General features: G+C 50.4%; 1 protein-coding gene across 8 annotated transcripts in view; it reads left to right on the forward strand.

The window, feature by feature from the left end:
- NUMA1 (nuclear mitotic apparatus protein 1) overlaps positions 1 to 26,975 on the forward strand; it is a 73,675-nt gene that overhangs the window by 40,729 nt on the left and 5,971 nt on the right. For 7 of the 8 annotated variants that reach the window (XM_068556518.1, XM_068556519.1, XM_068556520.1 and 4 more), the window contains 17 exons: positions 1,862 to 1,935; positions 7,150 to 7,235; positions 11,808 to 11,887; positions 13,190 to 13,272; positions 13,863 to 13,943; positions 15,264 to 15,351; positions 16,621 to 16,741; positions 17,284 to 17,441; positions 17,732 to 17,849; positions 17,929 to 18,046; positions 18,348 to 18,488; positions 19,453 to 19,575; positions 19,729 to 23,127; positions 23,600 to 23,641; positions 25,127 to 25,195; positions 26,566 to 26,676; positions 26,753 to 26,971. In XM_068556518.1, the coding sequence (XP_068412619.1) occupies positions 1,894 to 1,935; positions 7,150 to 7,235; positions 11,808 to 11,887; positions 13,190 to 13,272; positions 13,863 to 13,943; positions 15,264 to 15,351; positions 16,621 to 16,741; positions 17,284 to 17,441; positions 17,732 to 17,849; positions 17,929 to 18,046; positions 18,348 to 18,488; positions 19,453 to 19,575; positions 19,729 to 23,127; positions 23,600 to 23,641; positions 25,127 to 25,195; positions 26,566 to 26,676; positions 26,753 to 26,971 (5,079 nt within the window). In that variant the 5' untranslated portion in view covers positions 1,862 to 1,893. The remainder of the gene's footprint in view (positions 1 to 1,861; positions 1,936 to 7,149; positions 7,236 to 11,807; positions 11,888 to 13,189; positions 13,273 to 13,862; positions 13,944 to 15,263; positions 15,352 to 16,620; positions 16,742 to 17,283; positions 17,442 to 17,731; positions 17,850 to 17,928; positions 18,047 to 18,347; positions 18,489 to 19,452; positions 19,576 to 19,728; positions 23,128 to 23,599; positions 23,642 to 25,126; positions 25,196 to 26,565; positions 26,677 to 26,752; positions 26,972 to 26,975) is intronic. The other variant, XM_068556523.1, reaches the window with a different exon arrangement.

Here is a 26,975-nt window from a genome sequence, read left to right on the forward strand (position 1 = left end):
ATTGGCTCATTTCCAAGACTGTGATGTTTGTATGACAGGTGGAATCACGTTGGGTTTTGCAGGGTCAGGAAGCAATTAATTATAATTAGCATTTAGTTATATTAAGCATTTAATTATTTTCTTCTATTATTTCATGCTTCTCGTATGTTTTTAAAAATTATTTTATTTTTGGCTGCGTTGGGTCTTTGTTGCTGCCCACGGGCTTTCTCTAGCTGCGGTGAGCAGGGGCTACTCTTCCTTGAGGTGCGCGGGCTTCTCATTGCAGTGGCTTCCCTTGTTGTGGAGCACGGGCTCTAGGCACATGCGCGAGCTTCAGTAGTTGTTGCTCGCAGGCTGTAGAGCGCAGGCTCAGTAGTTGTGGCGCATGGTCTTAGTTGTTCTGCGGCATGTGGGATCTTCCCGGACCAGGGCTCGAACCCGTGCCTCGTGCATTGGCAGGCGGATTCTTAAGCACTGCACCACCAGGGAAGCCCTGGGAAGTCCGCTTCTTGTATGTTTAACTTTACTCCTCGCCATGCTGTAAGCCCCTCAAAGCAGGGACCATGTCATTGTCTCCCATTTCCCACGAAGCTTCCAGCACAGGATGAACATATGTAAGGACTAAGAAAATAACCTTTTTGGTTGGTTGATAAAGCAGAGTACACTTGCATAGGAAGGCCTCAAGAGATGATGGGTAGTGGATTATTAGATTTATGTATCTCTTTCCCCTATTAGACAGTGAGCACTTTATGGACAAGAATGGTATCTTTCTTATCCCCAGCACTTTGTATTCAGAAAGTACTTAGCAAATGTTGGTTCCACAGAACCCACATCTTGGAGATGCTGATACGTGGGGAGAGTTATAGGTGATGCAGCTCTTACCACTCTTGTTCCTTCTTCTACTGGAGTAGTGACAAACTTAGCACACCTGTGGCAGTAGGAGGCAGGTGGTGGGGCTGATTACTCCCTGGAAGATTTGTGGGAATTATGGGGGCCTGCTAAGAGGTGTTGGGGAATATTTAGTCACCATGTCCATGGTCTCTTGAGCAGGTTAGCAGGCAGATGGCTGATTCCCACTGGGAAGGGAAATTGGCGTAAGAATACCAGGACCAGTACCTAATCTTTCATTAAATGTCCCATGGGATCTCCACCAGAATTGGATTTGGCTTCATCCAGTCTCCCATTTGAAATACGTCTTTGACATTTTTGTGGGAGATATAAAAATCCAGAATTTGAAGTGGTTTCCCCCAAGGACTTGGTTATTGTTTATTAGGTAGACTTTGGGGACCTGCAGAAAGAGCCAGAAATCAACCTTTTTGCTTAAGAACAGTGATCATTTATTGAATACCTACTGTGTGCCAGGTACTGTGCTGTTTGCTTTATCTTGAAGCATCACAGTAACCCAGAGAGGTTTTTGCAGGTCCCATTTTGCAGATGAGGAAACTGAGACTAAAAGAAGTTATGCTACTTGTACAAGGTCACAAGACCATGGTCACATGGAATCAACATTCACACCTAGGTGTGTCTGAAAAACCATGTTTGTTCCATGTTTTAAGGGCACCACATCCCAAAGAGTAGGGTTGAAGTCCAGCTTTGAATGTTGTACTTTCTAAGGGACAGAGAGATTGTGTGTAGAGCTTGTGGACATTGAATTAAATGCAGGGTTCTTTATTGTCAGCTGTGACACAGTACGTTTTATAGTAATTTTGATGGGTACTCTGAGCTTTCTAAAAACTCCCATGGTCCCTTGGTAGATTAAGTGCCAAGTGAAGAGTGACTTATTTAAGTGTTCAGAGCCGGTAAGTGAAGCCATTTCCCCCCTCTTCCTTCATCGTGGATATCTGATATAATTAGCTGTACTGCCTCTTCTGTTGGGTTCCAGGTGCATCGGGGTGACCGTCTGGTTTCAGCAAGATGACGCTCCATGCCACCCGGGCAGCTGCACTCCTCTCTTGGGTGAGTGGTCTTCCTCTCCTTTGTATGCCAGACTTTTCCAGGAGGCTTGGGAGAGGTGAGAAAGGAGTTTTCTAGGAGTCAGGGCTATGTAGAGTCTCCTCCTCTCCAGACAAAGGAAATACAGTTTTCCTTTGCCTTTCCCCTTAGTTTTTAACTTTGATTGTTTTCAGTGATGTTGCTGCTGACATGTGATCCACAACTTGTGTAGCTTAGAAAAGGCTTCTCTGAGGTATATTATTCCTTTTTGGTCATGGGAAGGGTGGCTGCAGAGCAGCATGGAAACCCATTTTTTGTGCATTTCCTTGTGCATGTTTCTGAAAAAGCGTTGACACTGAATTTCAGTGGCGTGTAGGGACTTTGGTCTTGAAAGGCCTTTAATCTCAGGGCAAGGTTCTCCTGGCTCTCCTTACCATGTTTCTGTGAGCTTCCATTGTCCTCTTGGTGCCTTCTTGATTACTTCACCAAAATTTTTCTGCTAGGTCTTTTCATATACTTCTGCCCAAGACAATGGCAAATGAAAAAATAATGCTGAGCATTGGGAACTACAGAGAAACAGAAGAGGCCACGGAGTGTAACGATGACACGCATGGGCCTTAGAGTCAGACAGCCCAGCTTAGAATCATTGCTCTAGCCTGTGTGACCCAAGACAAGTTACTTAGTCTCTCAGCACCTCATTTTTAAAATGGAAAGAAAAAAAATTTTTTTTAATATATTCTAAAGATAAAATAATAATCATTATTGTGAGGATAATAAGATAATGTCTGTAAACAGCACTTAAATATTAAAATATTGCCTGGGGGACTTCCCAGGCAGTGCAGTGGTTAAGACTCTGCACTTCCACTGCCGGCAGCACGGGTTTGATCCCTGGTTGGGGAACTATATAAGATTCCGCATGCTGCACAGAGCAGCCAAAAAATAAATAAATAAATAAATAAATAAATAAAATATTGCCTGGGTATGCTATTTGGTAAAGGGTATTTTAGTAGTCACCCTGACTATTGACCAATCAGGGCCAATTAAAAAGCCAACTTCAAGAAAGAATTATAGAATCTTTAAAGGAAATGAATTTTTAATTTCCAAGGAGGGTGGGGGTTTAATAAAACAGGGTCTTTAATCACCGTCAAATCTGTAGTCAGGAAGTATGTATTTAGCGTACAAAATGTGCATCCTTAGTCTTCAGTTTCTGAAATAGATGCAAACTTTAGTTGTACAGTTTAAAATGGTTGTTTCATATTTAATATTTACATTTCAGTGTTTTATGTCTGTATTAGAAACATTATCTCTTCCTCCTCTTCCCCAGGAGAAGGCTGGTTGGATTGTGTCTCTGTGTCTAGTTCAGTAGATTAACTGAATATTAGGGGATCCTTTAGTCACGTTGTTTTAAGTTTATCAGTTTATTTATTTTGGTCCTAGGCTTGTTTTTATAGTGACTGCTACCTTTACAGAGAAAAACAGACACAAGACTAGTTTTATTTAACAGCAGATACTTGTATACTTTTCTCAAAAATCACAATGAACATGCATTAATATATTAAAATATAGTTAGATATAATCTTTCAGTTTAAACAAAAGTTAGGCAGCTAAAGTGGATTTTATGACACCGTAGCAACATGGAATAATGCTTGGTAGCGAGAAAAGTGGCATAGAACACACGCATATGACAATCACAACTGTGATTTTTTTAAAAAACGACTTAGGAAAAAAGACTAGAAAGAAATATATCAAAATGCTGAAAGTGCATGTATTAAAATACTAGTGAGTGGAGTTTTTCTGTTTTCCAAATTTTCAGTAATTTATTTTCTAATGTAAAAATAAATTTATATTTTATTTAACTTAAAGTATGGCTTGAAGTTATTCTGTACCCAGCAATTATAATGAGTATATTGTTATAGGGAATATAGGGAACTTTAAGATTCAACAACCTTTGGGACTTCCCTGGTGGCGAAGTGGTTAAGAATCCGCCTGCCAATGCAGGGAACATGGGTTTGAGCCCTGGTCCGGGAAGACCCCACATGCCGCAGAGCAACTAAGCCCGTGCGCCACGACTCCTGAGCTTGCACTCTAGAGCCCGCGAGCCACAGCTATTGAGCGCTCTTGCCCTAGAGCCCATGCTCTGCAACAAGAGAAGCCACTGCAATGAATGGTCCACGCACCGCAACGAAGAGTAGCCCCCGCTCGCCGCAACTAGAGAAAGCCCGCGTGCAGCAACGAAGACCCAACACAGCCAAAATCAAATAAATAAATTTATTTAAAAAAAAAAAAGGATTCAGCAACCTTAAATGACCCGGAAAGCCTTACAGGCAGTTCTTCAGTGAGCTTGGTCCTCACTCACGTTTTATACCCTGACTAGAGATAAAGGAGCTTCTTCACTTCTTCAACTTTTAAATGATTTATCATTTGAGAGCAAAATAATGCACAGGAAGAAAATACATTTTTATATCCATGAAAGAAACTATCGCTGGATTATTACTTAATTGGTATGAGATGAATCCAGATTCCTTAAGTGACTTTAAATCAGCTAACTGGTACGATTTTTTTCAATCTTGTTAGCGAACGAGCATTCACAGCCCTTGAATGTTTTACCTAGATTGCAGATATTAAAAGAAGATGGTTTTTGGATGCTTTAAGTCGTGCAGTCTCTTCATTTTCAGCAGGTAGAAAGGGACCTTGGCCTGGAATATTCAGTCTTCCTAGAAAATTCACACTGGCCTTTTCTAATTAGATTAAGCACCCCCCCCAAAGGTGGTATAAATTATTATCTTTAAGAGTCCAGTGAGAGGTCGTATTTTATATTCTGCACTTAAAATTTTTTTTTACTTTCAACCTATTTTTTAAAAAAATTTTTAGTAAATTTATTTATTTTTGGCTGTGTTGGGTCTTCGTTGCTGCGTGCAGGCTTTCTCTAGTTGGCAGCGAGCAGGGGCTACTCTTCTTTTTTTTTTAATTTTTTTTTTTAATTAATTAATTTATTTACTTATGGCTGTGTTGGGTCTTCGTTTCTGTGTGAGGGCTTTCTCCAGTTGCGGCAAGAGGGGGCCATTCTTCATCGCGGTGCGCGGGCCTCTCACTATCGCGGCCTCTCTTGTTGCGGAGCACAGGCTCCAGACGCGCAGGCTCAGTAGTTGTGGCTCACGGGCCTAGTTGCTCCGTGGCATGTGGGATCTTCCCAGACCAGGGCTCGAACCTGTGTCCCCTGCATTGGCAGGCAGATTCTCAACCGCTGCGCCACCAGGGAAGCCTGGGGCTACTCTTCGTTGTGGTGCGCAGGCTTCCCATTGCGGTGGCTTCTCTTGTTGCGGAGCACGGGCTCTAGGTGCACGGGCTTAGTAGTTATGGCTTGCGAGGTCTAGAGTGCAGGCTCAGTAGTTGTGGCTCCCAGGCTTAGTTGCTCCGCGGCATGTGGGATCTTCCCGGACCAGGGCTCGAACCCATGTCCCCTGCATTGGCGGGTGGATTCTTAACCACTGCGCCACCAGGGAAGTCCCTCAACCTATTTTAATTTAGATTTATCTAGAAGTTTTTCTAATATAAAATTATTAAATGGAAATAAGTACTATCATTTCTGTAGCTGAATCACTGATTTTTTTTTTTTTTTTTAATCCTCATGATCCTCCAGTGCAGTCAGCTAATTTAACTGCTAAGAAGTAGAAGTGTTGCTGGATCTACTTCATAACCATAATAGTGCTTTGCATTTAGTACTTTTATTTCGTAATGTGTTCTTGCATTCACAATCCCATTTGAACACACACTGGTCCTTTAAGGTAGATAAGTTTGACAAGTGAGAAAACAGTCACAGAAAGAAACAAAGTTGATATCAAAGGTTCCTGGCAAGTTAGTGGAGGAGCTGGACTCAAAAATCCTTGTCTGGGAGCCCCCAACCCAGTGCCTGTTGAAGAGCACATTTAAGTGGGAGGGACACATTAGGGGTAAGCGATTAACAGATACAAAACTACTACACATAAATAGATAAGCAACAAGGGTATATGGTATAGCACAGGGAATTATACCCATTATCTTGTAATAACCTATAATGAAGGATAATCTGCAAAAATACTGAATCACTATGAAACTAACAGGATATTGTAAATCAGCTATACTTCAATTAAAAAAAATAAAGAGCACATTTATAAATAGAATCTACTCGTTTGTGCATAACCACTATGCTGAAGTTTTTAAAAATAACTTGTAAAGCAGGATAAGCCTCCCTTCTCCCTCAGTCTTGCATATGTGATTGATTGACTTAGCAGACCCTTCCTTCCTAATAAGGTACTACAAAGGTGAACTTCAGCCCGGGCTTCTGAACTTGGTACCTGCGGAATTCATGAGGTTTTCCTGTAGAAGTCAACCATATATGCTTGTTGAATAACCTGTGTACCTGATTGATTTGCATGTGACTGCTGGTGAACTTTCTAGTGGGAAAGACTGATTTAGATGAATGTCTGCCTGAAGGCAAGGAAAGGGAGAGGCCACTGGATCAGAATTGACAAGTTTTTCTTTGGGGTTCCTAGCTTTTCTTTCCCTTCCTCCCTCCTTCTTATTATCTTGTTCCCTCATCATTTCTCCCTGCCTCAGCTGAAGTTTCATGTCTGGAAAGAATTTTAAAATGCATCAATCACAAGATTTTATATCTGTGTGGGAGTATATAAAATATACGTAGTATATAATTTAAATTTTGAGTAGACGCAAAATTCAAATTTCAAGAGCTATAAAATTCAAGATATACAAAGGGCTGTAATGTAAAAATTTGAGCTACAAAGGTTTATAATGTAACCATTCAAGAGATACAAAGGGCTATAGTATAAAAAGCCTTTTTCCTACCTCAACTCCCAGCCATCAAGGTCCTCTCTCCAGAGGCAGTGGTGGTACGATTTTCTTCTAGAGACTATCAGTACTCTTGTAGAACCATTTTATGCCTAATTATGTTTAAAGTACACTCCAAGTGCTGGAACATTCTGGGAGAATTTAAGCTCTTATTTAGTGGAAGCCAAAGGAAAGACTCTGATGGCGGCATTCAGGTGGCTGTTAGTGGATGAGTTGGAAGTTAAAAGTCCTAGAATCACCTGTTCTCTCATTCCTTTAGTTACAACTATAGACAGTTGGAACAAACAGAATTGTTAACACCTGGGGAAGGGAGTGGAACGCCCCCCCCCCCCCCCCCACCGGGGCTTCTTGCACTTATGACGGCTTCACCAGGCTCTTCCCTTTGCCTCGCAGGTGAACAGTCTACACGTGGCTGACCCCGTGGAGGCCGTGCTGCAGCTCCAGGACTGCAGCGTCTTCCTCAGGATCATTGACAGCATGTGAGTTTGTGCCACATCCCTCTCCAGCCTCTCACGTGAAGCTGCGTGCTGGGGTGGGGACTGCATTTGTTTCCTTTCCTTGTTGACAGCTGTGACCAGAAAGCACCGCAGGACTGGGATGTCTAAGCCAGTGTGGGCCCCAGAGGCAAGAACACATTGACCTCGTTCTCCAGTCACTGTGTGTCTTTATGAGAGAGGTTTCACTCTTGTCCCATCCTAAGGCTTCCTCACTCTTTCGCAGAAGAGCCTCCAAGTCTCCGTGTTCTCACAGTGTTCCGGGAGCCTGCTCTGGGGCTCCGTCTTCTTTCTCAATGGGAATCTTCTACAGCCCTCTTTTCGTGACTCATCCTTATCTCACAAGCCCTCTTTGCAACCTGTAGGCCCAAGAAGAAGAAAGGGGAAGCTTTTAAACTTGAGGGAAGTAAGCAGCGCCTAAAAATCTCTTAACTTGTTAGCACAGCACAGACATGCCCCTCTCTAACCCATTATATAGCATTCCCGGGGTTTTCACCTGCCTCATTAATTTGCTTTGTGAGGTCGATTAGCATTAGATAAGCTACTTGTTGTCATGTAGCCAGGATTTTAGTTTAGGCCTTTTCATTTTATATCCGTGTCTTTAGCACATTTCCTTTGAACTTCACAGTTACCTGGGAAATGAGTGGAGTGGGGCCTCCTCATATCTTACCTTTCTGGAACCCAGCAAAGACGGGTCAAGCTGTAACCTACATTTATCTTTTTAAAGCTCATATGGTTCACCCTTTTTCCTGTATCCTCAACTTTTAGCAATTATGAAGGGCAAAACTGACAAACTCCTTACTTCTTTGTGCTATGGGCAAAAGTAGAGGCCAGCCATGATATAAGGTACTGGGGGGACAATGGAGAGGACTGACCCTCCCTGTTTAAAGGGAAGCACAATAGACGGGGGGTCCCTCAGACCAAGATCTGAAGTGTTGAGGGGGTGTTGTGTTCCACACACAGCAGGTAGGAACTGGTGTCAGGGATTCAGCATCTCTGTGAAACTGGTTCATAGGCAGCAGCTCATTGACAGGGAAAGAAGGTAGAACTGAGCTCGTCAAAGGCAGGATCTGGGTCTAATTCATCTTCGGGTCCTCCATACCTAGCTTAGGACAGTGCAGTGATTAGGTTTTAATTAATGTTTGTTGGTGAAAATGAGTGAATGAAAAATGTAGTTGATATTCTCTATCAGCAAAGTCTAGTGGAGCTGAGTGCCCCCATGACAGATGGGTTTGCTAGAGTGGTTTTTTTTTTTTTTTTAATCTTTTGAGATTTATATTGATAATGGGGCGTCCAGTATGATTTCTTAGAAGTCCCTGTGGCTCTAACCAGCCCACCTACCTTAGTGAAAGAAGTCGCTGTATTCTTATTTTGGTACAGACACTACCACTTTCTTTTCTTTTCCTTCTTTTTTTTTTTCCTGCCGCACTGCGCAGCTTAAGGGTTCTTAGTTCCCTGACCAAGGATAGAATCCGGGCCCTGGCAGTGAAAGTGCCGAGTCCTAACCACTGGACCGCCAGGGAATTCCTGGACACTCCCATTTTCTTTCCCAGTTGCCCAGACAGGCCATTTCGACATCATCTTGAATTCCTCCTTCACCTGGGCTCTGATTTCTAATCGGTCACCATCCTCTCAGTGTGTCCTTTAGAAGATTTCTCACATCCCTTTCTCTGCCTCATTCTCGATACCAGGGCCTCGAGACTTCGTTCTTCTCTAAACTGTCCTTATTCCAGGGTATTCCTGTGCATGTGATCTCAGGGCTTTCATTGTGATGCTCCACAGCTGATGGGCCTCAGCGACTCTTCCTTGCCAGGAGGCTGAAATCTAAAATCTGCAGCTTGGTATTCAGAGCTTTCATCAGGGGCCCTCCCAGTCTTGTTTCCTACCTATTTCTACCTCCATACCCCACTCCTTTTTTTTTTTTGATCCTGTAGAATTTCCTAAATTCTGACTTTTGTTAATTGCGTCTTTATGGTACTACTTAACTTGTTCTTCCCCTTGTTGCCTATAAACTGGTAATTAGATCTAAACTTAATTAGCATAAGATTTTTTTTCAAGGATACTTCATAGATGGAGTTGTGCACTACCTATAAATCATCATTTTGCCACTCCTAATGAAAATCATCATTTTGCAAACCCTAATGAAAGTAGTAGATCTAGGCAACTAACATCAGTGGCCAGTAAAACTGTTAGGCTGGCAATACCTAACCTACAATTTAACATCACTAAAGGAGAGGCAGCCAGGTATGATATGCCTCGTTGTAACACACAGTAGGGTGCAGCATGCTTTTTTTGGACTTAAGAATGGATCAAGGAGCTTTTGCTTTTGAGGAGATAAATTTCCTTGGCCTGATGACAAGAGCAGTAGATGTGTCCAGGGGTGAGGATGTATGTCCTTGGTTTAGCCATTATAGGTTTGTGACCCTGTGGGAGGGTCAAAAATTCAAGATGCCCATTTTCCAGGTTGTTTTCTAAGGTACTGCCTGAGCTTTAGACTAGAAGAGACGTGTTGGGGGAGGGGTGGGGGGGGGAGAGAGAGAGGGAATGTGTGTGTGTGTTGGATGGAGGGGCTGTTGAAATCCCAGGCTAACCCTGATTTCCATCTCAAATCCAGGACGATTCAGACCAACTTCCTTTGGGAAAACAGACATTCTTGGTGAACGTGTTCTGGCTGATTCATTTGTGATGCTCCTACTGCTGCTAACTGAAACCAGACACCTAGTTCTGATGTCAGGGGAAGGCAGTGGAGGATGGCGGGGTTGGTGGCAGATAGAAGCTGTGGGAATCGAACAAAAGTTTGTTCCTTGGCCACTTGGCCTTCTCTCTGGGAGAATTCTTTGGGCTCCACCCCTCTGATAAGTTTCCCTTTCTGTTTTCCTGTGCGTGAATAGCCTGAAGCAAAAAGGCTGTCCTATCTCTTTGATATCTGTGAGGCTTGCATAGCAAAGTTTAGTGGAGGCATTTTTCCAGAAAACTTAAAGCCCTGACATTTGTCTTACTGACGTTGACCTCTGCTCTTCCCAGTAAAAAGCATTCCTCATCTGTCAGTCAGCCCATATGTACTCAGCACCTGCTATATTCGTAGCTTTCAGCTCACACAGAGCGGTCAGTTATAAATGATGCACCTGTATCCGTGAATACTGTAGGAATTCCTGAGAAGGAGAGGGGAAACGTGACTAGCAGCGGTTCTGCTTGGCTTCCTGCCAGAGATGAGACTTGAAGGTCTTAAAGGATGGGCTGGATTTCCCCAGGACTAGTGTTTTCCACTAGTGTTTTCCAAAGCATGTTCCATGCACCTGTACTTATCCCAGGGGCTCAGTGGGGAGAAGAAGAGGTTTGTGGTCAGATAGGTTTAGGAAATAATGCGTGTTATACCTTCTTTAGAAAATGTTCAGTTTGGTTTAACCCAGTATTTCTCAAACATTTAGCCCAAGAACCCTGTTTATTTTTATCCAATGGAATACACTTAGGTAAATTACTACTCTGTGCTGAGGGCAAAGAGAGTCACAACAGTCCAGATTGTGGGTGGGTAGGGAAGATGGCTCTTTCAGGAGTCTGTGAGGAGATTAGCATCTCTAAAAGACTTTGTAGGTGTCCCTAATCACAGACCAGCTACCCAAAGTGCTTCCTGTGGGGGGTTCACTTGGAAGAAGCCTTTGTAATCCCGTGGGAGCTGGAGGGAGCTACTCTCATGGTCTTGCCTAGGATGCTTCTTGTGCTTTGCAGGATGTCTGGCACTGGAGGAGTCTATAGAGTCTGCCCTGCCCTCCAGAAAGTTGATTGAAACTTCGGGTTCTGAAGAACAGGAGGCTTTTCAGTCAGTATCTTCAGCCGTAGCCTAGATAGAAAAGTCAGCTTTCTAACTTGAAGTAAGGGTAGTCCCTTCCGAAAATGAAACTTCACTTAGCCTGAGGGGCCGGGGCAAGGGGCCAGGGCAGTGTGAGAGCTCCCCCTGCTGCCTCCCTGCCCTCATTGCTCTCCACACTTTGCTTGCCTTTCCACTTAAACACAAGCATCGCAAAGGCCACAGATCGAGAGTGATTGTCCCTTGGCCTGGCCTCTTGGAGGCCACCTCAGCCTTCAGTGTGTGTTGAACTTTGCCCTGTCACTTCAGAGCCTTGTTCCCTCCTGTTCTTTCAGTTTTTAGATCTGTTTTTCCCTTTCCATAGTCCTCTCTGACTCGTACTCTAGCCACATTCGCAGGCATCCTGACGTTTTACACTTGAGCCGTTGCAGGCTATCAGTCCTAGCTTGCCAGTCATCTGTGCTGCCTCTATTGCCTCTCGACCCCCTTCCCACAGAGCTTTTTGATATTCACAAATGCCGTCTTTTCCAGGAGGACCTCATGCCTCAAGTCCCCACTTCTCACCCACGACACAGTTCCTTCTGGCTAAATGGTGTCTCGGTATCTTCTCCCCTGCCTCCAGCGTCTGGTCTGGTTCTCCCCCAGATCCAGCACAGATCCAGCCTGAAGGGATGGGAAGGTGGTGTGTAATGCAGTAGCAAGGAGGGAAGGATTGCTAAGTACTCTGGTTCTAATACTTGCTCTTTTTCTAGCCATGGCACTGACGAAGGGCAGCAAATCCTGCAGCAGCCGGTGCCAGAGAGACTGGAATTTGTGTGCAGTTTTCTGCAGAGTAAGCACCTTTCTTACCTAGCTGGGAAGGAGCTGCTTCCTCAGCTCCTGGGACTTGGGTATCTGGACCTGGAAGAACCAGGTCCCAGGTATCTGGGGGAGCAAAGGTTCGAGGCTGCCCACTCTGTACCACCAAGATGAGTACAACTGGGGCGGCTTTCCTGGGCCTGGTGATGCCTGCACCGGTGGGGGAAGAGTGTCCCTGCAGTCCTAGAGCCCATTTCGGGATCCAGGTAGAGCCAGAGGGTCGGTTTTGGGGACTCATCACCTTGGGCTCCCATTCCTCCCACTGCAAGGAGACAGAAGGATCCATGTTACCCTCTTCCCCTTGCAAGAAAAACATTTTCCCCTGATAACATTGAATTAATTGCTTAGGTGATAGGTATAGGGGCACGGGCAGGTTAAGGTTGAAATGTTGGCCCTTCTTCTCTACTGCTTGTGTGACCTTTCTGGACGTGGGTTCCCTGTCTTTAAAATGAAGATCATAGTAATTGCTCTTAAGGTTGATGGATAGAGTAAATAAGAACACATGTGGGACTTCCCTGGTGGTCCGGTGGTTAGGACTGCGCGCTCCCAATGCAGGGGGCCTGGGTTCGATCCCTGGTCAGGGAACTAGATCCTGCATGCCGCAACGAAGATCCCGCATGCCGCAACTAAGACCCAGTGCAGCCAAATAAATAAATGAATGCGTGAATGAATATTAAAAAAAATAACACATGCAAAGCTTCTAGCACAGCACTTGTCAATTCCCCTCCCTCATATAGCTGCGGACAGAGTCCTCATCTTTGACACGGGAGCTATCTACCATCCCCACGTCAAGAGAATTATAAGAAAGGTGATAATGGATTTAGGTAAAGCAGGGTGTTAGTAATTGAGCCCTGCCCCTCTGGCAGGATAAGAACCAGGTGTCCCAGCCCTGGTCTGACTCAGCTGCAGGCAGGCTTCCTCTGCACCTGCAGTTGGAATGAGACTCTTGAGTGATCTGGAATCTCTGGGCTCCTCCTCTGTGGTGCTGAGTGGGAGTTGGTGCGTGGGTAGGTGAGTGCAGTGTCAGGCCCCAGAACTGCTGTGAATTCCCGCCTGCTTTTTTCTTGAACTATCCCTGTAGTCCTTGGACCAATCCAGGATAGAACTAACGTCAGGTGGAAACGTGTATGTTGGGCGAGAGGGGACCTAGGAATAAGGAGCCCTGCGTCTCCTGGCCCCACCAGCCATTCTGCTCCTCTGACTGTAAGGTGTTCTCATGATCTCAGGGATGGTCCCCAGGAAATTCACCTGGTTTTCTACATTGTTGTCATTACAGAAAACCGAAAACATCCCTCTTCTCCAGAATGCCTGGTGTCAGTGCAGAAGGTGATGGAGGGATCAGAGCTGGAACTTGCCAAGGTACCTGCGGAATACCAGACTGCTGTGGGGGAGGGTGGCACCAGAGGGGCCTGCAGAGGGGCCTTCTCTTAACCCAGAAGTGGTGGGGCTTTATTTCTGGGCCTTGTGGAGGTTGGCAGTAGGTCCAGGCAGCTACCTAGCGAGGTAGAGGCTGATTCAGCCAAGGATTTTAGGAGCCCGCCTTTATGACAGAGAGGTTGACTAGATCATTACTGTGGCCTCAATGGACACCTGGCGGGAATCCGGCCTCACCCAGCTGTCGTCACACTTTTCTTTTTAGCTCACTCCACTTCATTCCCTCTTCTGTTTCTGGGTGCTGGCCTATAGAGGATGCCTTAAGCTTCATACCCAGGGTTCCATGAGTCCAGGAATTTAGTTATGCAGGAATTCTGGCACCTGGCTTTTTGCACAGTGAGCACTGAGTCCTCAAATCAAGTGATTCCTGATGCAGTTAAGGGCAGCGGCCTGGGGCTGCTGAATTCTAGGCGCTTTGGAAGGGTCTCAGAATAGCTCAGAGTCCCCAGAGTGGGGCAGGGGTTGGGACCGAGAAGAGAGCCCTGCTCAGTGATTGCTTCCTGTTTGGCTTCTAGATGACCATGCTGCTCTTGTACCACTCCTCCATGAGCTCCAAAAGTCCCAGGGACTGGGAACAATTTGAATACAAGATTCAGGTAAGCCCTTGTGCCTCCACCCCACCCAGCAGGTCTTGCCTGTGTTTCACCTCATTCCAGTTGTTTTTCTTTAAACAACATATGTTGTTCTTTTTAAAAATTATGTTATAGTAGTTATAGCCATTCATTATAGAAAGTCTGGAAGATATTGAAAAGCACAAAGAAGGAAATAACAGTTGCCAGTAATCTCATTGTCAGCAGTAACTGCTAACTTCTAAAGGATATACTTCCAAGTTCTTTTCATGTACATAAATTTAACTGTACCCATACCTGAACTGTTTGGATAATACATAGAAATTATTATTTCTTCATATATGTGTTCCCGTATGTATGTGTGTGTGTTTTACACAAACTGTCACTCCATTTCTTCCTCCTTTCCTCTAGTAGGAAGGATTAGTGAGACTGTCTTTGTCCGCCATGACAGTCTAGCTCAGAGCGGTTACGTCCTCGCCCCTCCTCTGCATGGTCCCTAAGTGAAGAGGAGTTGGTGCGTCTGCTTCATTAGAGAGGGAATTGACCTGGTTTCCAGGAACTACCTGCCATATGGGTCCTGATGTTGTCCTTGCTTCCTGTATGAGCAGCTGTCCTTTATTTTCCAGAGCAGAAGCAGCTGGGATGCCACAGTGGGTAATGTAGGTGACTGGTGGGGCAGTGTCCAGAGAGCTGTGGCCTTTCATGTGGTGGTAGAAATGTTGAGTCATCCCATTTCGTACTCACTTAGCTCATGGCTCGTCTCTGGGGTTGGGGGTTGTAGTGGTGTGGGAGGCATGGGTGGCTCCTTCCTTTCTTTAACCTTTTCTCTGCTCCAAGCTGATCATAGACCTGGTAGAAACAAATTCTAAAGGAATAAGGAACTACAGAGATGGCCAGGAAAATCAGATCAACTCTGTAGCTTTGGAATTCAGACAGAAAAGGCAAGATTTTACCTGCTGGTGGCTAAGCTTTGGATGAGCCCTGGAGGTGTGCTCACTCAGACAAAGAACAACAGTGAGGTCACCTGGAAGAGGCCAGCAGGGTTATGTATAAAAGCTTTCTGACTGCATTACTTTGCTTGCCCATTCTCATCTCATGGTCAGGAGCGAAGTCAGTTTGGACCTCTGTCTCACCCTGGGTGCATCTTTAGGGGAGAAGAGGGGCTGGGGACAAGTAGGGTGAACATGTCTCTGTTGGAGTGTTCTTGGCTGGACCATGGGGATTCAGGTCTGAGAGGAAGAATGGGCTCCAGCAGGCTCCTAGGGCTGGCATGGCCAGGATGGTGCCCTCCATCCCTTTGGGCCTCCCGAACACCTAAGTGATGCTCTTTCTCTGTCTGTGGTCCAGGCTGAGTTAGCTGTCATTCTCAAATTTGTGCTGGACCATGAGGATGGGCTAAACCTGAATGAGGACTTAGAGAACTTCTTACAGAAAGGTAAGTTGGGATCACTCCCAAGGATCCTCTCTTTTCTGAGCTGGGGACTGCTAGGATCCCGAGTTGTCAGGAAGTGCAGTGGGGATTTGCCCCAACACAAATGTGTGTAAGGGGGTAAGTTGATTTCTGGGCCATGTTGCCATCATCCCAGTTCCCACAGAGCTCCTTCTTGCGCCTGGCAGCAGCTAAGCAGAACATTTATAAGTGATCATGTCTGCTGTGGGTTCTCGTTGATTACCCGCCCCCCCACACACACACTTCTTTTTTTTGTTTTTTTATAGTTTAAACAGTCATTACTCTAGGCTTATAAGCAGGGAGTACGCAGTCTTAGAAAATTGTTTTTCCTACATAATGCCCGTGTTCTAGGTGGGAAGGCAGATACATAAACCAGAATGTATGATAAGGAATAAGTGCTAGAACAGGGAGGTATCGAATCTCCCAAGTGTCTTGCTGGAAGTACATCAGAAAGAGTGAGAGTGCTGCCTGTTTGGAAGAGCCATCTAACGACAACAGGGTGTAAGGTGTGGGTCTAGGCACGTTCATCCAGCCACTGAATTTGATGTTCCTTGTGTTCAGGTTCCTCGTGAGCCCTTCAGGTGGAGATGTTGCAGATGTGAGTCTAGAATGCAGGAGAGGGCTCCGGGCCAGGCCGTGGGCTTGCAAGTCTGTGTATGGATGGCCATTGAAGCCTTGGGCACTGTGGGCAGAGCACACGGGCCCCATCAGAGCTCTGGGGCTTGGAGGGCAGGTGGGAGAGGGAGGAGCAGGTGAGGGAGACAGAGACCCAGTGTTAGAAGTAGGAGGGCCATGCGAAGGTCACCATGGGAACCAAGGGAAGAGGAGATTTTGAGAAAGAAGTCATGCTGGCCGTGCACGATTTCAGAATGGAGGGCTTCAGCAAGCAGGCTGGGGGCTCTGACTCGAGAGGTTATTGGGGCTGAGAGGAGATCTGCTCAGGGTTGGCTTGAGGGAAAAGCGTGAGCACTTGGTCCAGTCTCTGAGCACGGGGGACACAATCACTCCACTGCGCTCTTTGAGTGCTGGTGATCTGTGGAAACGGAAGCCCCTTGCTTGATTTGGCTTAGGGCACTGACCTCTGGATAACCCAGACACCAGGCTTCAAGTTCTGCCCAAGCGCCTCCCTCTGCAGCTTACCTATAAGTGTCTGGATTCACTCCCACTAAGGCGAGTTCTCAAATTGCATAAAGATGCAAATCTGTCCACCCTCTTACTAACCTCTCTGTGGCTTGTTTGCTCCTTCTCCTCTAGCTCCTGTCCCTTCCCCCTGTTCCAGCACCATCTCTGAAGAGCTCTCCCCACCCAGCCACCAGGCCAAGAGGGAGGTTCGCTTCCTAGAGCTACAGAAAGTCGCCTCTTCCAGTGGGAACAAGTATGTGCTGGGCCTCTTCTCCCGGGATGGGGCCTCAACATCCAGTCCTCAGATCCCTGCATCCTAGAGGCTAAGCTGTTGACCAGCCCCTTTCGTCATCAAGAGTGCTTGGAGTATCTTGTAGATCTGGGATGCCCTCCCCTGCCCCAGTACTAATGGGGGAATTGGTTGGGATCTGTCCTTGGCAGAAGGCCTCTCAAAGGCTGTTCTCTGTTTATGGAATTTCTTGCTTCCCTGGAGACTGCTAAAGTCCGTTCTCCTAGTGCAGCTCTGTAGAGGCAAAGGGAATGCACTCCCCTTTTGCAGCGGTGGAGGTGGGGGAGGGCATAGAGAAATTAAGGCTTGGAGGAAGGAGAAGAAAAGCTTTCTCAGGGTCATGTCATAAGGCACGAGGTAGCACTGCAGACAGAACCCAGGTGTTTGGGCCCCGCAGCCAGTGCTCACAACCATAGGGCCCGGCTCCCCCAGCCCTGCCTGTGGTCGGTAGCTTTAGCCCTCACGTTGGTTTCTGACCATGGCATCTGGACCATCTCCTTCCTCAGCTTCCTCTCAGGTTCTCCAGCCTCCCCCATGGGTGACATTCTGCAGACCCCACAATTCCAGATGAGGCGGCTGAAGAAGCAGCTTGCAGATGAGAGAAATAATCGAGACGAGCTGGAGCTGGAGTTGGCTGAGAACCGCAAGCTCCTCACAGAGAAGGGTAGGTGGCTGGCCGCTGGCAGATGTGTGTTAATGGGCAGCATTTGGGATTATCATCCAGGGAAGTGCTGGGCTTGTCTGAGGCGTGGCCCCTCTGTCTTCCATGTTGTCCCCTCTGCTGGCCCGGGAGCTTAGAGCTCAGCCCTGGGCCTGTCAGGCTGACCTCCTGGAAGCTGGTTCTGTCCTTGCCACCCTCCTTCCTTTCCCTGGGATTGGACGCCGCCTCCTTCCTCCCCCTCCTGCCCTTAGTCCTGTGCTAACTCTCCTCTTTTCTCCCCTCCTCTGGGGCAGATGCGCAGATAGCCATGATGCAGCAGCGCATCGACCGCCTGGCTCTGCTGAACGAGAAGCAGGCGGCCAGTCCACTGGAGCCCAGGGAGCTTGAGGAGCTCCGTGGCAAGAATGAGAGGTACAGTGCTCCCTACCGTCCTTCCCACACCCGGGGCAGGGGAGATATGCTCTTTCCTCACTGCTCCCCTCCCTTGCAGCCTCACCATACGGCTCCACGAAACTCTGAGGCAGTGCCAGGACCTGAAGACAGAGAAGAGCCAGATGGATCGCAAAATTAACCAGCTTTCTGAAGAGAATGGGGACCTTTCCTTTAAGGTGAGTGTTGAGGTTTCTGGCCCCCACCTGGAAGCCCCTTGGCTTGAATTGGTCTGGAAAATTCCCCCAAAGAGGGTTGAGGAGAATGTCCTCATTCTGTAATTGGCTGCTGCCAAGGACCGGCTGGTGGCCCTAAGTTTTGATTTGTAGTCCTGAGTCAGAGACGTGAATAGTTGCAATTGGTTTGAGGAAGGTTGGAAGGATAATGGGAGCCGTCCAGGGCCTGGGCTCAGGGGACAGATAGCAGTGGTGTTGGCAGTTTTGACCCTCGGTGATGGGCGTTCCCTCTTGTCTGTCTCAGCTGCGGGAGTTTGCCAGTCACCTGCAGCAACTACAGGGGGCCCTCAGTGAACTGACAGAAGAGCACAGCCAGGCCACTCGGGAGTGGGTGGAGAAGCAGACCCATCTGGAGAAGGAGCTCGGCACAGCCCTGCAGGACAAGGTAACCCTCTGCTTCGGGAAGTCAGGGCCACAGTCTTGACCACACACTCAAAGCTGAATTCCGTTTACCGCTCTATTCTTTGGGGCCTTTGGGAATTATGCTGACTGCTTTTCAAGGCTTAATAGTGTGCTGTAATGGGCTTCAGGCCAGTACACCTATGAATCCTGTCTCTGCTGTTTACAAGGTGTGGCTCTTGGACAAGTTACTTGACTTCTTTCTAGGCATCCTTTTCCTAAAATGGGAAAAAGAATGGGTAGCTGCCTCATCATCCGTTGTAAGATAATGCATATAGAGCACTGAACACACATTGTCTGGTGCTAAGTGAGCTCTCAGTGAATTAGTTGCTGTTACTATTATTGCTACTAAGAATCCAGCTCTGCCACTTATTAATAACCATGTAGCCCGGGGGCAAGGCACTTAACTTCTGAGCTTCAGATTCTTACTCTGTTTAAAAAAAAAAAAAAAAAAAAAAGGGATGGTAGTAGCTACCTCCCAGATCTGTTGGGTAGGTTAGAAATTCAGAGAGGTACCCAGCACAGTGCCTGGCCCATTGTAGGTACTTAGTGAACAGCGGCGTAAAGTGGGGCAGGGGACCAGGGGATGCTGCTGTTGATGCTAAGACTGTTGGGATATTTTTAAGCTGGTGGGTTTTTGGATTATCTGAGAGCCAAGACATGACTGAGGAAGGGCATACAGTGAGGAAATCTGGAGTAAACTCAGCAGCCTTGGAGAAGAAATGAGCAGGTCACTTGACTTAACTGAGCCCTGGTACTAGGGCTAGAAAGTCAGGTCTCTCATGGTCCCAGGTCCTTGGTTTCTGCAAGTTTTCCCCTAGGTCAGGGCAAAAGGAGATGTTGGTAATAAGGTAATAAGGTCTTACGTTTTGTTGATGTTCAAAAGGGTTTGTGTGGTAATCCGGTGCCTGTTCCACTTCTGTAAACATGGGGCTCTTGTTTACTCTCAGAAATGCCTTGAAGAGAAGAATGAAATCCTTCAGGGAAAACTTTCACAGCTGGAAGAACATTTGGCCCAGCTGCGGGAGAACCCACCCCGGGAGAAGGGCGAGGTGCTGGGTGACGTCTTGCAGGTAGGATCTCAGGGGCAGGGGTGAGACCTGTGTGCTGGGATTGCTGCAGACCCACGTTCGCCATGTTCAGGTTCCTGGCGGTCCTCAGTCCCCAGAGGGGCCAGGGGGACCGAGGAGTCGTGCTGAGCCCCGTTTGTCTCTTTATCTCACCAGCTGGAAACTCTCAAGCAAGAGGCAGCCACTCTCGGTGCAGACAACACCCAGCTCCAAGCCAGAGTGGAGGTGCTGGAGACTGAGCTTGGCCAGCGGGAAGCCAAGCTGCTTGCCGAGCGGAGCCACTTTGAAGAAGAAAAGCAGCAGTTGGCCAGCCTGATTGCCGAGCTGCAGGGCTCCCTGTCCCACCTTGGCCAGGCCAAGGAAGAGCTGGAGCAGGCCTCTCAGGCTCAGGGGGCCCGGCTGTCTGCCCAGGTGGCCACGATGACCTCCGAGCTCGCCACCCTCAATGCCACCGTCCAGCAGCGGGATCAAGAACTGGCTGGCCTAAAGCAGCAGGCCCAAACAGAGCAGGCGCAGCTCGCGCAGACCCTCCAGCAGCAGGAACAGGCCTCCCAGAGCCTCCGCCAGCAGGTGGAGCAGCTGAGCAGCAGCCTGAAGCAGAAGGAACAGCAGTTGGAAGAGGCCGCCAAGGAGCAGAAGGCCACCCGGCGAGACTACACCCAGCAACTGGCCACTGCGGCTGAGGAGCGGGAGGCCTCTTTACGGGAGAGGGATGTAGCCCTCCAGCAGCTGGAGGCGTTGGAGAAGGAGAAGGCCGCCAAGCTGGAGGTCCTGCAACAGCAGCTTCAGGCTGCTAGTGAAGCCCGGGACAGTGCCCAGACCTCGGTGACACAGGCCCGGCGGGAGAAGGCAGAGCTGAGCCAGAAGGTGGAGGAACTCCATGCCCATGTTGAGGCAGCTCACCAGGAGCAGTGTGAGGTGCAGGCCCAGGTGGCAGAGCTGAAGGCCCAGCTGAGGTCTGAGCAGCAAAAAGCAACCGAGAGAGAAACGGTGGCCCAGGAGAAGGCCCAGCTCCAGGAGCAGGTCCGGGCCCTTGAGGAGTCCTTGAAGGTCACCAAGGGCAGCCTGGAAGAGGAGAAGCGCAGGGCTGCAGACATCCTGGCAGAGCAGCAGCGATGCATCTCCAGGCTGGAGGCAGAGACCCGGAGCCTGGTGGAGCAGCACAGGCAGGAACAGAAGGAGCTGGAAGAAGAGAAGGCTGGGCGCAGGGGGCTGGAGGCCCGATTACAGCAGCTCGGGGAGGCCCATCAGGCCAAGACAGAAGCCCTGCGGCAGGAGCTGGCCGAGGCCGTAGCCTCCCAGCGCGAGGCCGAGAGTGAGTGTGAGCAGCTTGCCAAGGAGGTGGCCACCTGGCGCGAGCGGTACGAGGACAGCCAGCAAGAGGAGGCGCAGTACGGCGCCATATTCCAGGAACAGCTGATGACCCTGAAGGAGGAATGCGAGAAGGCCCGCCAGGAGCTGCAGGAGGCAAAGGAGAAGGTGGCAGGGATAGAGGCCCACAGCGAGCTCCAGATCGGCCGGCAGCAGAGTGAGCTTGCTCAGCTTCACGCCAGCCTGGCCAGGGCCCTGCAGCAGGTCCAGGAGAAGGAGGTCAGGGCCCAGAAGCTCGCAGACGACCTATCTGCTCTGCAGGAGAAGATGGCTGCTACCAGCAAGGAGGTGGCCCGCCTGGAGGCCTTGGTGCGCAAGGCGGGTGAGCAGCAGGAGACGGCCTCCCAGGAGCTACTCAAGGAGCCGCCCAGGGCAGGAGACAGAGAGTCGGAGTGGCTGAAAGAGCATCAGGGACGCCCGTTCTGCAGCACGCAGGCTGCTCTGCAGGCCATGGAGCGTGAGGCAGAGCAAATGGGCAGTGAGCTGGAGAGGCTGCGGGCCGCGCTGATGGAGAGCCAGGGGCAGCAGCAGGAGGAGCGTGGGCAGCAGGAGAGGGAGGTGGCGCGGCTGACCCAGGAGCGGGGCCGGGCCCAAGCCGACCTTGCCCTGGAGAAGGCCGCCAAGGCAGAGCTTGAGATGCGGCTGCAGAATGCCCTCAATGAGCAGCGTGTGGAGTTTGCCGCCTTGCAGGAGGCACTGGCCCACGCCCTGATGGAAAAGGAGGGGAAGGATCAGGAGCTGGCCAAGCTTCGTGGGCAGGAGGCAGCCCAGGGGGCAGAGCTGAAGGAGCTTCAGCAAACCGTGGAGCGACTGAAGGAACAGCTGGCCAGGAAAGAGGAGGAGTGCCCACAGTCTCTAGGGGTGGCCAGCCAAGAAGACGCTTCCGGGTCGGGAGCCCAGTCTGAGGCTACTGGAAAGACAGAGCAAAAAGGCCCGGAGCTGGAGGCTCTGCGGGCAGAGGTGAGCAGGCTGGAGCAGCAGGTCCGCGAGTACCAGGAGAAGGCCTCCAGCCTGGAGCGCAGCCTCGAGGCTGAGCGCGCCTCCCACGCGGAGCAGGCCGGTGCTCTGGAGACCTTGCGGGGCCAGTTAGAGCAGAAGGCCCAGGAGCTGGGGAGCGGTCAGGACACCTTAGCCTCAGCCCAGAGGGAGCTGGCCACCCTCCGCACCAAGGTCCAAGAGCACAGCAAGGCTGAGGATGGGTGGAAGGCACAGGTGGCCCGGAGTCAGCAGGAGGCTGAGAGGAAAAACAGCCTCATCAGCAGCTTGGAGGAGGAGGTGTCCATCCTGAACCGCCAGGTGCTGGAGAAGGAAGGCGAGAGCAAGGAGTTGAAGCGGCTGGTTATTGCCGAGTCAGAGAAGAGCCAGAAGGTGGAAGAGAGGCTGCGTCTGCTCCAGGCAGAGACGGCCAGCAGCAGCGCCAGGGCTGCAGAACGCAGTTCTGCTCTGCGGGAGGAGGTCCAGACCCTCCGGGAGGAGGCGGAGAAGCAGCGGGTGGCTTCCGAGAGCCTGAGGCAGGAGCTGGCCTCGCAGGCAGAGCGAGCGGAAGAGCTGGGCCAAGAGTTGAAGGCCTGGCAGGAGAAGTTCTTCCAGAAGGAGCAGGCCCTCTCTTCCCTGCAGCTTGAGCACACTAGCACGCAGGCCCTGGTGAGCGAGCTGCTGCCCGCTAAGCACCTGTGCCAGCAGCTGCAGGCTGAGCAGGCAGCCACTGAGAAACGCCATCGAGAGGAGCTGGAGCAGAGCAAGCAGGCAGCTGGTGGGCTGCGGGCGGAGCTGGTGCGGGCCCAGCGCGAGCTCGGGGAGCTGGTGCCCCTGCGGCAGAAGGTGGCAGAGCAGGAGCGAGCAGCCCAGCAGCTGCGGGCAGAGAAGGCCAGCTACGCAGAGCAGCTGAGCATGCTGAAGAAGGCTCATGGCCTGCTGGCGGAGGAGAACCGGGGGCTGGGCGAGCGGGCCAACCTCAGCCGGCAGTTTCTGGAAGTGGAGCTGGACCAGGCCCGGGAGAAGTACGGCCAAGAGCTGGCAGCTGTGCGTGCTGAGGCTGAGACCCGTCTGGCCGAGATGCAGCGGGAAGCACAGAGTACTGCCCGGGAGCTGGAGGTGATGACTGCCAAGTACGAGGGTGCCAAGGTCAAGGTCCTGGAGGAGAGGCAGCATTTCCAGGAGGAGAGGCAGAAACTCACTGCCCAGGTGAGGCACCCAGCTCAAGCATGCCCCCAGAGAGCAGACTTGCGAGAGGGGGACATTGTCCCTCTGCACTCCTGGGCCTCCGGCTCCCACTGATTAGAGTGTCTTGTCTCCCAACACTCACTGGGTGGCAGAGGAAGAGAGGTGGCTGGTAGAGTACAAGTCTGTTGCCCCCCGTTGGCCTACAGAAAATACCAATAGCCTCTTCTTCTCCGAAGCCTCTGTCCCTGGAGAGTCAGGCTGCAAAGGCCATCAGCCCATTGAGGCACACTGTCCTGAGGAGGCGCACTTGCAGTGGAGGCCCCGAGAACCACCGGCAACTAGAATGAGCCAAGCTAGCATTTACAAAAATTTTTAGACGTCTAGTTCCATGGGAGGAAGATTCGAGCCTCGGTGAGGTCAGCCTGGCACCAGGGCCGGTGCCTCTTTGGCCCCCCTATCTCACGCTGTCTCCGTTGCTCCTTCCCATGCACAGGTGGAGCAGCTAGAGTTATTTCAGAGAGAGCAAACTAAGCAGGTAATGCCTGAGGTCCTCGCTAAATGCTGGCTCCTTAAGCGGTGACTGGTCTCGGTGCATGACCCCGGCTGCAGCTTGCCTCCGCTGGCTCCTGTTGTGAACTGTTTGTGACGGGGGCAGGGTCAAGCCGTGGAACCCAGGCCCAGGCCGCCCCAGAGTGCGGTGTGCTAGGGTCTCTCTCAGGCCTCATCGCACGCATCCCAGGTCGGCCTCTCCACTTTTCTGTGCTTTCATCGCTTGTCAGGGATGAGGGGTAGGGTAGGCTTCATCTTTCCCATACCAGATCCAGTGACAGACTGCTCTTGGGATTCCCAGATCTCCAAGTCCTGCTCCGAGTTTGGGTACTCAACTGTGGGGACTCGCAGGATGCCCACGGGCCTTGTTTAACACAGGCCTCTTCTTTCCCACAGAAACCAGAAAGATGATGTGCACGAGGTCCCCACAGATTAGGGGGGTTGTGAGCTCAGGACGCCTGCCCATCACCTTCTGGGGTTTTAACCCCGAGCATGAAATAGAGATGTCTGGGAGCAGGAAGGCCAAGATTGAGAGGAGCAGGAGGGGCTTCCACAAGACAGAGGAGGTGAGGTCTGGCTGCCTCGCCCTCAGAAGGATCTTTGTGCTGCCCTAGACGTCAAAGCTATCGAACTGGTATTTAGTGGGAGCACCCTTTCCACCACTCCTCCTACCCTGTCGCCTCGGGCCTGCTGAGTTGGCCCTTCTCTCCTCCCATCACCTCCTCCGAGGAGCCTGAGATGATGGGGAAGGTCAAACCGAATAGCAAACAGTTAGCAGTGGAGCCCTTGCCTCTCGCCTTTGCTGATCACGCTGGAGCTCCTGGAATGCCTGGGAGAGCCAGGAGTGTTTGTGGCTGTTATGCTCCCTCTCGTCCCCTCCCTCCCTTCGCTCTTCCTCTCTGTGGGAGTGGGGTGGGCTTGGAGTACGTGTGCCGCCCCTGCTCTCCTATTCCAGCAGCCTGACCCCCAGTGCTAATCACAGCAGCCACACCGCTAGCGCCAACCCTAACGGCTTGTGGATATTGGGAAGAGGTCTGAGCATCTGGATTTTGCTCTGGCCGTTTCTGGGAGGAGCGGGGATGGGTATTCATTGAGTACGTCTGCTGGAGTGGTAGACTGGGTCCCCTGTTCCTGTCCCGCCCGAGAAGGTTGGGCCTGGGAACGGCAGCGGCAGTAGGGCATGGTGAGGTGTCAGCTCCCCAATCGGCTCTGCTGTCTCTGTCTCTGCAGGCAGAGGTTGGAGGCGAGCACAGGCAGGTGGCTCTGGCAGCACTTGAGTTGGGTCACATCACTCACGTCCTGCTGACCAGCCTGGGCAGCAGGCCGTTCCCTAATTAGAGGCCAGAGAAAGGACCTGAGTTTCTTCTTCCAGGAACACTGGGGACTGGTGTGGGGAGAACCCCGTAATTTGTCTGGACATTAGGGGAAGGCCTCCTGAGTCTTGTCTTCTCCTTTTCCCTCCCTGCCCCAGGTGGAAGAACTGAGTAAGAAGCTAGCTGACCATGACCAAGCCAGCAAGGTGCAGCAGCAGAAGCTGAAGGTGGGACAGCTTGGGGATGGGCCTGCCCTCTGCTGGCCTCAGGTCGAGCGGGGAGGCAAGGTGCTAAGCCCCTGGGTTGGGGCACCCTGGAGCCTGGCAGCCTCAGGAGCCCTGCCTGTGCCTCTGGGAGCTCTCGAGGGAGGACCAGAGTGGCTCCCAACCCGAAGACCTTCACTGTCTGCTACAGTAGCCACTAGCCATGTGTGGTTATTTAAACTGAAATTAAATTTAAAATTCAGTTTCTCAGTTGCACTAGCCACAATTCCGCTGCTCAGTAGCCGTGTGTGGCTAGTGGCTGCCATACTGCACAGGGCAAATCAGAACATTTCCATCATTGCAGAAAGTTCAATTGGGTTGCACTGCTAAATCTCAGGGAGGAGCGTCAGTAACGTTTAATATTACAATGCAATTTAATATTCTTAATGCTTTCAGCGATGTCACCTTCTTTGGTTTAATATTTGCTTTTTTGCAGCTCTAGGCTTCACAGCTTTTAGTTAGGGGCAAAGGAGTTTGGCACCAGTGGCCCTGGGAGGGTCACAGGAGTTGGTGGGAGGTCAGAGCTTTGTTTCCCCAGCTCACTGCCGTGTACTCCACACCATGTCACAATTACGTGATAAACAGATGCTTATTACACTCTTCTTAGGGGCCTTCCTGGTGCTGGGAGATGTGGAGAGGTAAGGCTGGATGGCCCTGTCCAGTGCCTGCTACAGACGTAGTATTTGCTGGTGTTGTAGGTGGACAGAGAATCTGCCACAGGCCCTGCTCCCAAGGAGTCTATGGTCTGGATAGGAGGCAGTGCCAGCATCATAAATGAACCCACACAGGCTTTGGAGTCAGGTGGACCAAGGTTCAAGTCTTAACTCTGCTGTTTAGTTACTGTGATCCTGGTCAATTTGCTTTCAAGCTCTGAGCTCAGTTTCTTCATCTCTGAAGTGGAGATAGTTAGTTCCCAGAGTGGTTTTGAGGAGAAATGAATTCATGTGTCCTCAGAGAGCACACATGCTGTGTGCCCAGCTCCATGCTCTGCACCCTGGTGTTCCCTGGGGATCCGTGCCCTTCCTCCTCGGGGAGACTGTACTCATGGAGAGAGAGTGAGATGGTTTGTGCCTGGTCTCAAAGAAGGCAAACGCAGGCTGCCAGAACTCTTCCAGAAATGGCATTAGCTGGATAGGAAAAGCTCCTAGAGAAGGTGCACTTCGAGGGGTGTGTGGTGTTTTGGTAGGCTGGAGTTGGGAGGGGGTAAAAGGTCTTTTTGTGTGTCCTGAGAGGATAGGCAGGAGTCTGAAAACATCCATGGAGCCCAGGAGGCTATGGATTCGGGTGGAGCAAACAGACCAGCAGCCCTGATCAGCCTTTCTCGTGCTTTCCAGGCCCAGGGAGGTGAGAGCCAGCAAGAGGCCCAGCGCCTCCAGGCCCAGCTGAACGAGCTGCAGGCCCAGCTGAGCCAGAAGGAGCAGGCGGCTGAGCACTACAAGCTGCAGGTGAGGAGCCTGGTCCTGCCCACCTGGCCCACCCCACTCCAGCCCCACCCACCCACGTGCCCTTCTGCCCACCCAGATGGAGAAGGCCAAGACTCATTATGATGCCAAGAAGCAGCAGAACCAAGAGCTGCAGGAGCAGCTGCGGGGCCTGGAGCAGCTGCAGACAGAGAACAAGGAGCTGCGGGCTGAAGCGGATCGGCTGGGCCGGGAGCTGCAGCAGGCTGGGCTGAAGACCAGGGAGGCCGAGCAGACCTGCCGTCACCTCACCGCCCAGGTGTGCAGCCTGGAGGCACAGGTAG

The sequence above is a fragment of the Eschrichtius robustus genome, chromosome 11 (genome assembly GCF_028021215.1).
Source record: "Eschrichtius robustus isolate mEscRob2 chromosome 11, mEscRob2.pri, whole genome shotgun sequence".
Lineage (NCBI taxonomy): Eukaryota > Metazoa > Chordata > Mammalia > Artiodactyla > Eschrichtiidae > Eschrichtius > Eschrichtius robustus.